At 51.9% G+C, this 16,246-nt stretch overlaps 2 protein-coding genes across 5 annotated transcripts in view; one reads left to right on the top strand and one right to left on the bottom strand.

Annotated features, from left to right (window-relative positions):
* Kctd19 (potassium channel tetramerization domain containing 19) overlaps nt 1–6,008 on the top strand; it is a 31,661-nt gene extending 25,653 nt beyond the window's left edge. The window contains exons 9-16 of one of the 2 annotated variants that reach the window (XM_034522675.2): nt 381–523; nt 713–796; nt 1,076–1,190; nt 1,738–2,365; nt 3,613–3,804; nt 3,940–4,094; nt 4,282–4,383; nt 5,774–6,008. In XM_034522675.2, coding sequence (XP_034378566.1) covers nt 381–523; nt 713–796; nt 1,076–1,190; nt 1,738–2,365; nt 3,613–3,804; nt 3,940–4,094; nt 4,282–4,383; nt 5,774–5,887 — 1,533 coding nt within the window. In that variant the 3' untranslated portion in view covers nt 5,888–6,008. Of the gene's footprint in view, nt 1–380; nt 524–712; nt 797–1,075; nt 1,191–1,737; nt 2,366–3,612; nt 3,805–3,939; nt 4,095–4,268; nt 4,384–5,773 lie in introns of both variants that reach the window. The other variant, XM_076915765.1, reaches the window with a different exon arrangement.
* Plekhg4 (pleckstrin homology and RhoGEF domain containing G4) lies at nt 5,989–15,869 on the bottom strand. 3 transcript variants are annotated; one of them, XM_076915764.1, is made up of 23 exons: nt 15,746–15,869; nt 15,058–15,110; nt 13,067–13,738; nt 12,807–12,902; nt 12,607–12,730; nt 12,411–12,504; nt 12,258–12,329; nt 12,046–12,162; nt 11,777–11,875; nt 11,540–11,688; nt 11,237–11,375; nt 11,023–11,139; nt 10,379–10,561; nt 9,676–10,178; nt 9,361–9,607; nt 8,670–8,759; nt 8,371–8,592; nt 8,115–8,285; nt 7,859–8,036; nt 7,376–7,492; nt 7,014–7,250; nt 6,816–6,930; nt 5,989–6,637 (listed from the first exon to the last, which is right to left on the bottom strand). In XM_076915764.1, exons 3-23 carry the CDS (start codon nt 13,539–13,541, stop codon nt 6,601–6,603), a joined length of 3,582 nt encoding a protein of 1,193 aa, XP_076771879.1. In that variant the 5' UTR covers nt 13,542–13,738; nt 15,058–15,110; nt 15,746–15,869; the 3' UTR covers nt 5,989–6,600. The 3 variants fall into 3 exon arrangements, with proteins under 3 accessions (XP_076771879.1, XP_034378591.1, XP_034378590.1); XM_034522700.2 differs by having other exon boundaries at nt 13,067–13,458; XM_034522699.2 differs by lacking the exons at nt 15,058–15,110; nt 15,746–15,869 and having other exon boundaries at nt 13,067–14,019.
* Nucleotides 15,870–16,246: the final 377 nt, after the last annotated feature.

Raw genomic sequence — 16,246 nt, 5'->3', positions numbered from 1 at the left:
CTGAGCATCTTTGGGACTTGTCACATGACCTTCATGCAGCTTCCCATACTGTTTAGCATAAGATCCTCTCCCTGGCTCCCTGGCCAAGAATGCTCCGATTCTCTAGGTAGAAATGTGATGAACGGCATGTTTGGGAGACCCCAGGAATGTGGGTAGGCTGGTTCTCAGGGGCCAAGAAGGAGGTGGGGTTGAGTTCCAAAGGCCAGGATGGGGAGCGGAAGTGCCAGAAGTTGAAACGCAGACAATGAATGCACTCCTCCTTAGATTATGTCCACTTTGTTTACCTATAGCCAACATACAAGGAGATAGAAATCTCCACACTTGCTCCTTACTAGAGCCCAAGACCATGGCACTGATTCTGATGTCTGATCCCTTCCTAGTACCCAGAACTGCTATCCAACACTCAGAGAGTGTACTGGATCACCTACGGACAGACCTTGCTCATTCACGGTGACGGCCAAGTGTTCCGACACATTCTCAACTTCCTGAGACTTGGAAAACTGTTCTTACCATCTGAATTTAAGTGAGCTAACCCAAGAAATCAGATTATAAAACACTAAGACCAACCCTCTGTAGCAAAGAGAGCCCTTGGCTGTAGCCCTTGGGGAGGGGGTTCTATTATTTTCAAAATGGGCCTTATTGTTCCAGGCAGCTTCTTTAGAGGCTCGTATCTCCCCTCCCCCCCAGTCTACCATCTTCTTGTTGTTTGCAGGGAATGGCCTCTCTTCTGCCAGGAGGTGGAGGAATATCATATTCCAGCCCTCTCAGAAGCCCTGGCACAATGTGAAGCATACAAGTAAGCAGACTTCATTCTGGACTCCATAATAGCAACTTGGACCTTGATCAATTCTTCTTACAGATGTTCTCATCTGCCAGGGAGACCTACTCTCCTCGTAGTTGGGGGAGGAAGTTGGTGAAATCGGCTCAAGATGAGCCAGTGTCCTATGCCAAAACCCTTTAAAGGCCCCCTTTCTTCCACCATTACTAATTCCCAGCCAGTGGACATGCCTGACCAATTAACTGATGGACTGATGGAAGCTTCCTCTCACTAACCAATCCCTCTTGGTCTCTATAGGTCATGGACTCAGGAAAAAGAGTCTGAAAATGAAGAAGCTTTTCCCATTAGGAAGCTGCATGTGGTGACAGAAGGGACAGGGCCGATGGTAGAGTTCAGTAGAGATGCCAAGGAAGTAAGGCCCAGTTTTCTTTGGTTGATGTTGTTCTTAAACATTACCACCACAGGGCTCAAGGGGCAGGCCCAGCTCCTGAGGGACTGATGCAGTGAAAGAGCAGGACCCACATGTTTTACTAGTACAAGAACTAGTTCCTGAATCTTGAGGAGGTACAGGAGTGTACTAGCTACTTGCGGCCTGGAGTAACAATCTCTCCTCTTGAAATACGCAAGTTGCCGGGCAGTGGTGGCGCATGCCTTTAATCCCAGCACTTGGGAGGCAGAGACAGGCGGATTTCTGAGTTCAAGGCCAGCCTGGTCTACAGAGTGAGTTCCAGGACAGCCAGGACTACACAGAGAAACCCTGTCACAAAAAAAAAAAAAAAAAGCAAGTTGCCTGGGCTGGTATGACTCCCTCTTAGACTGAGTGAACTTAGATGATGATCCATCTCAGGGGGTAAGATTGTTCCGAGTGAACAGACTGTCTAAAGCCCAGTTTATTAGGTCTTGGGGAGACTTTGATAATATACAACAGGCCCATAGCTGCTGTGCCCCTCCCTCCCCAGACCACAGCCTGCATGCCTGTGGACTTCCAAGAATGCAGTGACAGGACTCCATGGAACAAGGCCAAAGGGAATCTGACCAGGTCCAGTCAGATGGAAGAGGCTGAACAGTATACTCGGACTATCCAGGTCTCCCTATGCAGAAATGCCAAGAGGGGGGCCAATTCCAGCACATACTCACACTGTTCTGGCTTATGTACCAACCCCAGACACTGGGGAGGTTCCTCTGAGAGTCCCCCCAAGAAGAAGTGCACCACTATAAACCTCACACAGAAATCTGATGCCAAAGACCCTCCTGTCACCCCCATGCAGAAACTCATATCTTTGGTAAGGGAGTGGGACATGGTCAACTGTAAACAGTGGGAATTCCAGCCACTGACAGCCTCTAGGAGCAGCTCTTTGGAGGAGGCTAGCCTGCATGTCCCCTCCGGAAGTGAGGCTGCTTCCCAACCTGGTACCTCAGCTGCCTGGAAAGCTCATTCCATAACCTCTGAAAAGGATACTGGTCCCCAGCCTGGACCTGGAGCTGGAGTGAAAGACAAGGGTCCAGAGCCAATCTTTAAGCCATACTTCCCCACAAAAAGAGCTGTTGCCCTGAAGGACTGGGGCAAGCAGAGGCCCAAGGAGAGAGGTGAGTCTGGCCCCATCCTTGACCCAAGTCTCATTTCAACAGAAAACAGACCTCCCGCTAAGACCATAGAGAGTTAGTGACAGAGCAGGGGCCAGAGCCGCCTACACAGATACCAGCTCTGTGCCAGGCAGCAGGCATAGAAATGAGTGGTACACGGCTTGTTGAGGAGCTAAGAGGTCATGTGAGATGAAGTGATGAGCATTGTGAGAAAGAACCTAAGAAATATGAACATAAAAGAGGCCAGCCACTGGGGAGTCAGCGGGCAGGGAGAACTGTTAGGATGTTGGTGGAAGCACAGGGCACTGCTCTAGCCAGAGGCCTGGCTTCCTGTGCACAAGCCATAGGAATGACACTGAAGCCAGGAGTCATCAGGCCAGGTCTTAGGGGCCAAGTTCAGAATGTGGTGCTCTGTTCTGGCCTCAGTTGGGATGAACAACTCCTAGAGTATCTTCTAAAGGGAACACATGGCCAGGTGTGTGTTTCTGAAGCTTTCTCAAGGACGGAAGTGTGGTCATAGGAGGCGAAGCATCGGCGTCATGGATGTGTTCCAGGCTGGGCAAATGAAGCTGAGCAGTGGAGGAAGGCAGGGAGACAGAGGCGCCACTGAGAGGCCGAGCGCCTAGGTTGGCTGTGAGCAAGTGGAAGGGCCTTTAATCAAAGTGACAAAAGAAAATAGACCTCTGGGAAAGGCACACATGGCATGGGAAATACTAAGGCCCTTTCAGGAGCATCTTTGGGGACTGAGCTTGATAGTAGTTTGTGGCTAGCAGTGGCAGGAAACCCGGAAAGTTTATCGAGAAGTGCCGTGTTAGGTTATTTTTTTGACTTCCCTTCTAGTGGCCTGGATCCTGCTTAGAAGTGCCCTCTTGGACTCTGTGAGGCATTAAGTTGACCTGTCATGCTTTAGGATAACACAGCATATTTTTCCAGAGTAGAGAAACGTGAAAGACTGCCCAGAAAGGTCTGCCCACTTCTTAGTTTTATAGCTTCCAAGTCTTCCACTGGGCTTTTGCTGGTCATATTTCATGCTAGTCCCAACTTGAAGATTCTTAGAATTCCAAGATTTAGGATTGGTCTTGCAACAGTGCCAGGACAATGAAGCGGTGAGGCCAGGCTACCCCTTCCAAAAAGTGGGAGGATTCTGGGAGTTGTGAATGAATGTACTGATCTGTCACCAGGAGACTCTTCTCTGCTTGCACTGAGCCTAGGCTCCCAGGTCTGAGAAAACCCCTTCTCTATTTTCACAGAAAACCCTGCTCCTGAGCAACCTCTGCCTAATGTTAATGGGATAGACAACCCAGGGGCCATCCTCAAAGTGACTCACCCTCCTGTGGTGGGTAATGATGGCTCGTGCATGTTCTTTGAAGACAGCATTATCTACACCACCCAAATGGATAACATCAAGCATACACCACTTACAGCCAGCCCCCAGCCTCGAGGTGAGGCTTTGCTTGTGGAGAGGTGGAGCCCACACCCAGGGAATTAAGAGTGGATGTCCCTAGCGGGTACTACACTTGTCCCGCCCTGTGGTTATCTCTAAGGCCTTAGCTGTATCTACTCTTTCTTCTTCTCAGAAGTGACTTTCCTGAGCTTCTCTCTGTCCTGGGAAGAGATGTTTTATGCACAGAAATGTCACCGCTTCCTGACTGACATCATCTTGGATTCCATCAGGCAAAAGGATCCCAAAGCTATCACAGCCAAGGTGGTGTCCCTGGCCTACCGGCTGTGGGTAAGTATGGTGGGCCTTGGGGAACCCTCTTTCTTCTCCGAATATCCCTTTGCCCCTTGTGATAAGTTGTATGAAACAAGAGGATGAGGGAAAGGAGCCAGGGACAAAAGAGTAGCTGAAAAGAGTAGCTGAATGCAGAAGCTGGGAGCTGATCATGGCCCTGCCTGACTATAGGCTCTCTTGGTAGACGCTGAACATCAGCCCCAAGCAGTTTGTGGTGGATCTGCTGGCCATCACTGGCTTCAAGGATGACCGGCACACTCAGGAGCGTCTGTACAGCTGGGTAGAGGTGAGGCCTACCTGCCCTATAGGGTATGGCGACTCTGAGTGACTCACATGGAGACTGTTGGGCCAGGCCAGTGCTGTCATCTAGCAAGCTAGCCAGCTAAATCAGTGGTCCCTGGTCCCATGGAGGCAGATGGCTGAAATTAATCAATCAAGACTAGTCAAAAAGCAACATTTAGGAAACCTATTTTTATAGTTTTCCTCTAAAACCTATGACACCAACTATGTCTTTACCACTAACAACCCTGGGCATACTTGGAGAGCACTAAGACACATGAAATGGAATTAGCCCTTTACAGCCAGTAATAGCTAGTTTCCCCACTGAGCTATGATGTCACTATATTTTTTTATACTTAAGTTCCTCTACAGCATTTTTTAAGGATTTGTTTTCATTTTATGTGTATGGGTGTTTTGCCTGTATGAATGTTTGCACCCTATGTGCATACAGTACCCTCAGATGCCAGAAGAGGGTGCTAGACCCTTGGAAACGGGAGTTATAGATAGTTGTTAGCCACCATGTAGATGCTGGAAACCAAACCCAGGTTCTCAGCTAGAGCAACAAAGCGTTCTTAGCCACAGATCCATCTTCCCAGCCCCTAAAACATCTTCTGAAAACATTTTTGAGGGATTTCAAGGATTTCTTTGGGGGGGGGGTCGGGGGAATGAGATAGCATCTCCCTATGTATCCCTGGCTGTCCTAGAACTCACTATTACTGGTCTCAAACTCACAGAGATCTGCCTCTGCCTCTCAGTGCTGGAATTAAAGGCCTACACTACCATACTGGGAAAAAAAATATTTGTAAAGAAAAAAGGTGTTCAATAAGGGCAAAAGAATGGTTAAGGCCTGAGAAATTTTCCCCAATTTATTTTGGTTTTTGCTGTACAGGGGATTGAATCCTGAGCATCATGCAACCTAGGCAAGCACTCATATTCTTTTGCCAGTTTGAGATGCAGTGTAGCCAAGCTGCCTACTCTGGCCTTGAACTCATTTTATAGACCAATTAAGGTTTTACTTTCTCTTTTCCGATTCTCTAGAGTAATTTCAGAATCATGTGTGATTTAGCAAACTTCTCAGTAACCTGGCCTTTTACAATCAAGTACATAATGCTAATGTCATCCAACTTAAAACACATGATTACCCAATTACTGTTAGCTCTCTAGCTTGTGGTATTTATAAACATGAAGTCGGCTTCTATGGCTAGAAAGTGGATACGAGCATCAGGAAGCACATTTTGATGGTAGCCAGAACCCTGTGAGATGCTTTAGGGCAGAACTGAGCCCTGGAGGACCAGAGGTCCTCTCCTGTCCCCTACCCAGGCAGGGAGCACCCCTCACACAGAGCTAGAATAGGCAACTGGCCTAGAATCAGGGATAAGATAGGCCTTTCCTTGCAGCTCACACTGCCTTTTGCCAGAAAATACGGCCGCTGCGTGGACCTGCTCATCCAGAGAGGACTGTCTAGGTCTGTCTCTTACTCAGTCCTGGGCAAGTATTTACAAGAGGGCTAGAGTACCCAGAAGTGTTGGTCCCACAGACGATCACCACCGACCAGCTGCCCAAGGCTCAGTTTCTGTGGAAACCCCCCAGAATGTACATGCCCAGCCAATGATACAAATCACTTTATTTTTTATTATAAACAAATAAAAAAGTAAATCATAAGACAAATGCCTAGACTCCTTCTCTGAGAAAACAGTGTCACTGCCAGTGAAACCAGTAGACAAGTCTAACTGAAAGCTGTTGAAAAAGCATCAAGTCAAAATGACCAAGGTGGCCCAGAAAACAAAAGGTTGGCGATGGGGTGCCAAGGAATTCAAGAATAAGGGGGCTCTAGGGGTAGGCTAGCCTGTGCTCCAGATTAGTGTTATTCAAGAGCTGAGGAGCAGCTGCTGAGAGTCCACTTGTGTCCTCCATGACTTCTGAGAGCTCTATAGTGCGCTACCAGTCTGGAGTTTGGAAATGCTCTCCTGTCCCATCATGTTCTTAACTCACAAGTGGGGTGGTGGCTGGAGAGGGACAGAAGGGTTCCAGGAGCTTCAGATCGGGTGCTTATCTAGTCTCTACAGCCAGATGCCCTTGGAGAGGCCCTAGGGTAGTCCATTGATGGCTACAGACATCAGAAAGGAAAACCAACAAAGATATTCCTTTTGGGTATGAGGGGTGGGGAGGGAGATGGCCCAGGCGCCAGCTGTGCTCTGGTTATAGACGATTCAGAGACGTGGAGTCACTGAGTGCTGTCCATCTTCAAGCTGGTATCAAACCTATGGTGCCAAGTCAAGCAAAGTCAATGTTTTCTTCTCTGGTTCTAGGGGTGGACATAGAGTCCTCTGGGGAATGGCTCTGACCCACCCATTTCCAACTCCCCTAAAGAAAAGGCAGCTATAGCCCAGAGTAGTTTAGGGAAGGGCTGGTGGGCATAAAGTAAAAGATGGCACTCACACAGGACAAGTCCTCAGGCCTCTGCCCATGGTCTGTCCTGACACACAGCTGCTATCGGAACCACTAGAGCCACTGGCGGATGGGCACTGGGATGAGACCTCTGAGTCCTCAGGAGCTAAGGAGGGAGACTGGGTAAGTTGTTAACAGGGGAGACCCAGACCTACGCCATGCCTCCCGCCTGAGTAAGCCCACACATACTCAAAGAAGGCTGGCTGCCCAAGTCTGCCTCAGCATCTAGTGATGCTTCCTCTGGGAAGTTGGGTGGATACAAGGACCAGTGAACACCCGTAAGAGCTGGATCTCTGTACAGGTGCAGATTGAGAGAGCCCAGAACAGAACAAGAGGCACGGTCTCCAGGAAGGGAGCCCAAGGCACCCAGATAAGGGTTGTCATAGTCAAATGGGGCCACAGCAATGGAGGCTCTAGAGCGAACATCTGTATAAGAAAGAGGGACAGATCAGAGCCCAGTCTGACCTGAGGCAGGCAGGGAGCACTGGCCAGCAGTAATAAAGGGCCATGTTGCCGCCTCAGTCCCATCCCACCCTGTAGGATGCCTGTACCTCGTCTCTTCAGCACATAGTTGATGTTGCGGTCATTGATAGCTTCCTCACTGGGGGCAATGTCCCAGAAGGCTTTGTTCCCCACACCCATGGATGCCATCTCAGCCATGCGCACCTCTAAGTAGAAGATAGGCACAAGTGAGGCCCCGAGCTGTATCTATACATTTTTCCTATATACCCATATCCCAGAAATTATCCACTCTGTGCATGATCCTTTGTGGTGCCAGACTCCTTTCTCCCCACCCACCCCAGGGAAAGGTCTGATAATGTCCCCTTTAGGGCATACGACCTCTTGATACTCAGAGGAAAAGGCAGTTCTTTCCCTGTACTGTCTGCTGCTGTGCCTCTCCGCTTCCCAGTCTTTCCCAAGTCCCTGACCCAGCCCAGTCTCTGCAGGATACACTCTAGGGGCCTCACTCTCTCCTGAGACCCTTCTCAGACTCCTGGGAAGACAATATTTGTGGGGTTTGTCCAAGGACTCACCCTTGTTATGGACAGCCTGCCTCCATAGGAGACGGGAGATATCAGCTGTCCAGGCTTGTTTGGTGGCCACATCCGAGGCCTGCAGCACAAATAGATCCCTGGCCTTGCGACGTCGGAACCAGATCTCAAAGCGCAGTTTACTTTCCCCACAGCACTCAGTGAGGCCGAGGTCTGCCATCTACAAGGCCAGCAGAAAGGAGCATGGTGAGGCATGGATGGGGGGCCAGAGGCCAAGGTCAGGGTCACGTAGACTTACTTTGAAGGAACGCTTGTAGGTGAATATGTCAACGCCTGCTGGCCCACGTCGAGGCTTGCTGAAGAGCAGCAGCTCCTCAAACAGAAAAACACGACGGCACGCTTTGTGGCGCCCAGCCCGCACTGTGAACTCATCCTGCCGTACCAACTGCCCCTGCTCCTTGAGGTTAACCTACAAAGGTGAAGGCCTTACATGTCCAGCTGTCCCACCCCCTTCTGCTTCCAGGTGCTTCCCCAAATGGCCTGCGGTGACTCACGTCACAGCCCTGGATGGCATCCATGGCTAGCAGGTCATTGCCATGTCTCAGCTGGAAGTGCACAAGGCTCTGGGCTGCCTGAAGTGCACTCAGCTCTTGCGCTGGGCCCCCACAGGCCCTTGCCAGCTCCTGCAGCAGTAAGGAATACTTGCTCATCCGCTGGATGGGCTTTAGTAGGTAGGAAGCCAAGTCCAGGTGGTCTCCCAGTGCTTGCTGCCTCTCCTGCCGTGAGGAGATAACAAAGTGGTTTTGGAGTACGCCACCCATGCCCTGCTCTTCCTATGGTCTCAGGCTCCTACCTTGAAGAAGGTGTGACCATAGTTACTCATCAGGGCATCAGAACGAGGTTTATTCTTGCTGTACAGTGCATACATTCCAAACTGCACCCTCTGCAAGGATACACAACTCAGTCCAGGTGCCAAAGGACTGTTCCCCAAAAGATATCCCACACCTCTTAGCTTAAGAGGACAAAGATGCCAGTGATGATCTACCCTAGTCCTGCAGATCCCACTTTGAATGAGGATGACCCAGCATGAAGCATTGCTATGCAAGAGCTGTCCAGGCTGTACAGCCAGCCTCCACATTCAGCTCTGCCCCTCCCAGGGCTCTGGGACCGTGACTTAGGGTTCACTATACCCGGCCATGTTCATGAAGTCCATGAGGCCTGTTCTGGGAGTAGAACTCACCCTCTACTCCTCCTCTGGCCTCTACTCAAACATCCCCTCGTCTAAACTGGGAACCCTGCCCCAAATGTAACTCTTAGACAACTGTCCTGCCTATCCCTATCCTAAGTGTAATCTAGAGTGATCTTTTTTTATTTGTACATCTCTCCTGCAGAGCTTAAAACACCCTAGGAGGCAGACATCTTGTGGGTCTCATTCATAGCTGTACCCTAGTGTTGGTTTGCTTTCCCTACAGCACTCTCTGCACGGAGCCTGACACTAAGTATGTGTCTAAATCTCTAGGGTTCCTGTGGCCTATGGAACTTACATGGCGCAGGAAGGCATGAGCCACTCGAGGTGGATGCCGGGTACAAGCCTCTAGCTCACGCAGGAAGAAATTGTGGTGGAAATCTCGAAGCTTTTCAAGGTTGCCAAAGAGGTGCGCACGCTGGCCACGGAGGCCCTGGGGCACATCAGGTCGATCTAACTCAGGGAAGTAGTTCTGTATGGTATAGTCAAGGGCCCGGACATACTCACGCTCTGTGGCCACCATCTCCGCCAATACTAGCTGGAGCCTAAGAGGTAGGTGGAGTCAGGACCCAAGACCCTACACAGACCTCCCTGCCCCGCCTTCTGTCTATACCTGTTGGGGCTCCTGAAGTCAGAGCTGCCTGATAGAGGCTCAGACGGAGATGACCTGGGCCGGACACCTCCTCTGGCCTCAGGTCTGTGGCAGTCAGTTACGATGGCTGCACAGTGACCACGTTGGGAAGCATCTCCAAGATGCTTCCCCAGATTCCGATCAAAGCTGTAGGCCTTCCTCAGTGGAGGGACGGTGGGTACAGCAGGAGCCCGCCTGACATACAAAGTGGCTGTGCTGTTTGTTGATGGTGGCTTCAGTGCAGCCTCACGCTTCTGATCCAGAGCCAGCCAGGTGTCCTGGCACTGTGCCCAGGCCCAGCGACATTCTTGGCGGATGCCTTCTGAGCCTAGGCCTGTGGCCAGAGCCCACATTTTCCGGAAGTGGGCAGGGGGCAAGTCTGGATGCCTGGTCCAGTGCAGCTGCAGCCGCTGCAGCACAACCTCTGGGTGCTCTTGCTCCAGCTCTGTCAGTAGCCGCTGACCCTCTGTGGTCCAAGTCGAGGCCTGCAACATTAGGCCACATAGACATAAAAGCACAACCCTGGCAAGCCTGCAGTGCCTTCTGTTATGCTCCCTTGTCCCACCCACTGGCTGGTCTGGAGACACTAAGCTTGGAATCAGACAAAGCAGGAGAACAAGCAAGCCAAGCAGATTTAGACTCTGGTGGAGTTTGGGTAAAGCCAGGATAGGACCTCCTCAGCCACCTGCTTGAAGAACTGAAACAGCTTCTCAGCATCTGCCAACCGCTGGCGCCGCTGGGCCAAAGCTCTGGAAAATTCTGTCAGCTGGGATCTCAGGGCCAGAAAGCGCTTTCCAGGGGGGCCTAGTTCAGCAACCTCCCAGCCAACCAGTGGCTGCAGCAACTTCTCCCCTTGCTTGACCTGTTCCTGGAGCGACAAACTGGACTCAGCTGGTGATCAGCCCAGACTCAAATCCTTCCTCTGGATCTACACATCATCTCTTTTGTAGTCCTGGTATAGCAATCCTCCTGCCTCTGCTTCTGGAGTGTGGGAACTAACGGCATGCATCACCACGCCTGACTATCTGCCACAGGAAGTTTTGCCACAGCCTCTACCTGGCGCAGCACACCCTCCTGTTTCCCAGCTTTGTCTCCCCATCCCTGACTCTTTCGCTCAATTGACCCTAAATTATACTTTCCTACCGCTTCTTTCCAGAATCCCTGTCTTTGTGTGCAAATACATCTGACTATGACCACTTTATTAGAATTGATCTCTACTGACTGGTGACCTCCAGGAGAGAAAGGATTGTTTGCTTTCACTTAAAGCACAGTCCTAGCCGCCGACAAGGTGGCCCAGTCTCTGCAGAATGAGAAAATAACCAAACTTACCTGGGCAACCTGGTCCAGCTCTTGAAAAGGGCCTTGGGCTTGGAGCAGCATGTCGAGCGAGGGCTCCCCTGGTTCCTCCATTCCTGGCCAGCCCACCTCCTGTAACCACACTTCAATCTGGATGGACACAAGCAGAGACACACAAAGGCAGCTGCTATGGCGGGAGCCATAGCTGAGACCAAGGGCGGAATGCAGTCTGGACAGCAGCCTCTACCTGGCGCAGCACACCCTCCTGGGCTTCCAGCGCTTGGAGGAGCTCTAGGGCCCGTACTCGCTGGTTGCTCTTCAGGGTTAGCTGATGCAACAGTTCATCCACCTGACCATACAGCTCGTCAGCCTCGTCTACTGCAGACCTGTGAAAAGCACACAATCTTGACTTGTGCTCTGACAGTCCGGTCTCTCCACTCTGTTATGCTGGGACCCAAATCTAGCATGTGCTAAGCCAGCCAATTGAGTACTTTACACAAATCTAGGAGGATGATCTGGGGTAAGTTCTGATAGCTGGGCTTGTAGTTACCTGTAATCAGGGCTCAGGGTCACCTGTGGCATCCCTTGCTTCAACCATGCCAGCTCCAGGCTTCCCTGGCTTTGTAACCATGACAACTGTGGTGACTCTAATACCTGCTGCATGAGGGACTGTGTCTGCTGTAGCAGCTGACTAACTTCCTATAATCGAGAGTAATAGGCATTGGTTGACATGGGAGAGAAAAAGGAAGTCAAGGGACACTCAAGGAGATTTGGGAGGGACACTCACTCCAGACGCCATGGGTTGCTGCATAGCCTTCACACTGTCAATGACCCCCTGAAGCAGGGCACAAACCACCTGGCAACTTTGCTGTAGGGCTTCCAGACGCTGTGAGCAGAGATAAAAGCATGACCAACGTACAGGGACGCTCCCAGCCTCTAGGATTCCAGACCTCTGCAGCCACTTTCATCCTGTTCAAGCCGACTCAGGAAAGGTTCCCCAACAGGTCCAGGTTACCTGTATAACCATAACCTTCAACCCCAGTCGGGTGCACTGACCATCCGGAAATCCAGCCAGGCTTGGTGGCAGTAAGGCAGGCGTCCCCCTAGTGAAGTAGGCAGCTCCACGTTAGGAATGTGGGTCAGCAGGCTCTGATGGGAAGACAGCTGCTTAAACTGCAAAAGAAGGCGCCATGATGCAGGAATATTGGACAAAGACATCCCCACCTCCATCTTCGCCCATCTTCGCCAGTGCCAGCCTGGCTCGGTACCTGAAGCCCCATAGGCAAGTCCTCTGGCATCCTTCCAACTAGCAGCAGTTGTACAGACCCTGGGGATGCTTCCTGCAAGGAATCAAAGTTCAGCCCCATCCCTTGACCATACAGAAAACAAAGGAGAAGGGACCCACAATCCTCTCTACTCACTTGTAGTTGGCTGAGGCCCCAGGTAAGGGAAGAGCTCGGGGAGCAGATTCGGGCATCAACTAGTACGGTCAGTCCCAGAGCCTGCACTTCAGGCCTAAATGGTGAGCTTTGTCTTAATACCCAATCCACAGATCATAGTACTTCGTGGTCCAGCCTCAGCACCCTCCCCTCCCCATTCCAAGTTTCTCCCTCAAACCTGGGGATGTCTCGCAGGTAAAACAAAAGACTCAGCAGCTCATGGCTATTACACTTGGGATGAAGCCAAGCAGGGCTGTGGGCACACAGAAGCAGCACTGCTCGGCCTTCTACATCCCGTGTCCCTGTGGAGAGGAGAAAATGAACACTGGCCTAATCAGGCCACCCTTCCTCCACCTAATCTAAGTCCCTCTAAAGTACCTGGTAGGGTAGCCATGCCACTGGCCAGCAGCTCCCAGGTGAGGTCTCGAGCTAGGAGGCAGTTGGCAGGCTTAGGGAAGCTGGATCCACTAGGGTCTTGAGAAGAGAAATGGCTTGGGTTTGAATTGGGCCATATGCCCAGAGACACCCACCCTCCATGGACTAGGGCTTGAGGCTGAGTAGGGTCAGAAACCTCCCAACTTCCAATGCCCACCTCCAGATAGCCCCATTCGCTCCCCAGATTTCCCAGTCTCCCTTACCTGTCTCCAGTAGCTTTGATGATGACTCTGACAAAGGGCTAAAGCCAGCTGGTAGCTCTGTGCCTGGATCTGGGTCCCCTATCAAGCCTCCCCCTTGACGGTCATTCTCACCCTGTGTCAGGTTGAGGTGAGAAGACCCAGGACACAAGAGGCTTTCCATTTCAGAGAAGGCTGGCTCCTCTGACTGGGCTGGGGAGGCTAGTAATAAGCCCCTCTGGTAGCCCCCTGACCCATCTGTAGCCCTTTGATCTGGAAGTGATTGAGGCTCCTTGGACAAGAAATCTCCCTGTAACCCTACACCTTGGGTTGCCCCTACTGTTGATCCTGAAGGTCTTGGGTCCACAGCCTGTATCTGGTGAGCACGTTCCTCCTCCTTCCGGGTGTTCCTGAAACTACACACAGCAAACCTCTTCCCATCTGCAGCATGATCTTGGGAGTCTAGGGACACATCCCCACACTCAAGAGGCCCTTCCATCACTCCCTGGTAAGAGTGGGCCTGTTCTGGATAACTGGTTGGGCCTCGGTGTGAAAGGAGACTTCAGTTCATCCAGGAACTGGTTTGAAGATGGTGGGACAAGACTCCGCGGGCAGACAAGCTGGGCGCACTAGACAGTAGGAAGTGTTAGGCTGGGTACCAGGTCCCCGGAAGCACTGCTGCTAAAGTAGTCCAGCCTGGTGAGGGAAGATAGAGTCTCCTTTGGGCCTAAGGCCGGCTTATGCTTCTGTGAGCCTCTACCGGGTGGCCATACCTTCGGTCACACCTTCACGCTGGGCTTTGCAGGCTCACCCGCCGCTCTCCGCTCCAGCCCACCCAGCCAGGCCCTGGCCTAGGCGCCTGTACCAGTGCTCCCGGCCCTTCGCGGGTCACCCGCACACTCACACCCCTGGGACGCGCTGTGGGGAACTCTGAAGCCCGGAGACTATGCCATCAGAGCCCTCGAACTAACGAAGAACAAACGCACTACAGCTTCGACGATGGGTACCGCGAGGCCGCCCAGAATCCAAGGGCGCCACCTTCTGGTGGCTCGAAGGGCCGCAAGGCCGCTATGGATGCGGCGCCCTCTACGGGTTGGAGGACCGAATCACAGGTTCGTCCGGAAGGCGCGGCTCTGATGGCAGCGAGGGTACGGAGAAGAGCGGGGACAACTCCTACTGCCCCCTGCCCTGTGCATCCTGGCCCGCGGGCGGGTGGGCTCCTACTCTCAGCGCCTCGGAGATTTGGCGGGCCCTCCCTCGACTTCTCATTGTGCCGATCCCGGCTACATTCATTCCACTGTGCTCACTGCCTGACATGCTCAGGGCTGGAACTGTCTGAAAGGGTGAGTGAGCCGCGGCACAGCCAGATGGAAAGAAGGCTCTTGCACAAAGCAAAGGACGCCTTTGTGGGAGGAGGGCAAGGCTCCTCACTAGCCTCCTGATGGGACATGGGAATACTTGCCCAGCTTCCCTGTACGAAAATGAGGACCACACAGCGCTCGTGGTCCCCAGATCTAGCCCCCCAAAAGAGATGTGAGTCCATGATTAGGGGCTGTCTCCAGAGAGACTCCCTAAGCCCAGGCAGCTGCTTGTGGATAATCTTCACGGATAGTGGGAGGGACCACTCCTCTGTAGCCTGAATCTCCCCTTCAGGTTCCCAGGCCCACCCATCACAAAACAGATTGTGTGGGCTGTGAGGTGTAACTCAGTGGCAGAGCCCTTGCCTGACTTGTATGAGCCCTCAGGTTTAATTAATAAAACTAACAAACAACAAAAAGACAAAGAAATACATTAGAAATAAATTGTGAAATCCCGTGACTTGTTGAACCAGAAGGTGGAGAGGGTTGTCTATGTCTCTAGGTGGAAACTGACCCACGCCTGCCAAATACGTAGGGCTCAAACCTTACATTTCGTTGCACTCCCTGAATTCTCTTTCCCCATTCACAGAAAAGTGTAGCTAAGAAAGCTGGCGGCCTGGAGCCAGAGACCAGCGTGGACCTGGTTCCATCACTCACCTCTTGTGGGATGCTCCAGGGACCCTTTTCTCTTTGCACCTCATCTTCCTCTCCTGTAAGACAAAAAAGCCATTCTTTTCTCCTGGGATTGCCAGTTGGATCAGGGAAGACCTGATGTATCAGATATCTGTGTTCCTGCCCTGCCTTCGAGTTTCCCTCTCAGAGGATCTTGAACAGATGAAGGATCCTGGGGTAGCTGGCAGACCCCTACTAGCTCTCAGCTCTAAGGTCTGAAGCCCTTTTGGAGTAAGTGGGCCTGGCCTAGCACTCTTGAATTTGTGGGAAGATCATAAGGAAAAAGTTAGCCATGCAACCAGAAAAAAGCACGTAGCCCCCACACCATGGCCTTGGTCCCTGGGAGGAGCGGACACTGGACATAATGCCTTCCCTGGCTCTAAGACAGGCGCTTCCTTCATGAATCTAGGTATCAGCTGCAGCCATGGTAGAAACGACAGGCAGCTCCACCCATCTCCAACTCTAAGGCAGATTCTGAAGAAGAGCAAGGGGCAAGGCTGGCCTTGGAGTTGTCCTTCTCCAGCCTCAGCTCCCAGGCATGTCTTCCATCCCTCCTTCCTCTAGCTTCAGTGAGGACCAGGTCCAGTCTTGGTTTCTGTCCTTGGTTCTTGTCCCAGGCCACCCCCACTGAGTCACTGCCTCTCCCTCCCTCCCTCCTGCTTCTGAGGCTCACCTCCACCCACTACCCAGGCCCCCAGGAGCTGTAAGAAGATGGGGCCTCCTGGGAGGTACATAACCATTCCCAGTGATGAAGCAAATAAGAGGCATCAGGCCTCAGGCCCTAACTGACCCAGGCCCTCGGAACACAGCAGGCTTTTAGGGGAGGGTACATGAGCTGAGACAGAGGCAGGCCTAGGCTGTGGTTTTCTCATTCCACATAGAATGTGCCCTGTAAGCAAGCAGACTGAATGTTGTCCACTTTGATATTTCTAGCTCTGTATGTCAGGCTTGGCACAGAATAAATATTTAGGGGTATCTAAGACTAGTCACACTGCCCCTCCTCTCCTGAGCTCTTCATGTGTGGGTCACATGGAAACCACAGTTAGAGATTCGGACAGAAGAGGAAGAGAGCTGTAAGGCACACAAATCTGGGATGGGAAGACACAAACAGCAACAGGGACAGACACTGGCCTAGTGGGGGACACTGGGGGGCTAGGCCTAAAGCCAATCTGGG

The sequence above is a fragment of the Arvicanthis niloticus genome, chromosome 18 (assembly GCF_011762505.2).
Source record: "Arvicanthis niloticus isolate mArvNil1 chromosome 18, mArvNil1.pat.X, whole genome shotgun sequence".
Lineage (NCBI taxonomy): Eukaryota > Metazoa > Chordata > Mammalia > Rodentia > Muridae > Arvicanthis > Arvicanthis niloticus.
Note: the sequence above shows the minus strand (reverse complement) of the source record. Positions and strands in the feature narration are given on the sequence as shown.

Excerpts from the sequence above, each read along its gene's own strand:
- Plekhg4 (XM_076915764.1), bottom strand. The coding sequence starts at position 13,541 with ATGGAAGGGCCTCTTGAGTGTGGGGATGTGTCCCTAGACTCCCAAGAT. Across the intron at positions 8,760-9,360 it reads CTCATGCCTTCCTGCGCCAT|AGGGTGCAGTTTGGAATGTA; the intron begins GTAAGTTCCATA and ends GTATCCTTGCAG. Across the intron at positions 8,593-8,669 it reads ATGGTCACACCTTCTTCAAG|GAGAGGCAGCAAGCACTGGG; the intron begins GTAGGAGCCTGA and ends TCCTCACGGCAG.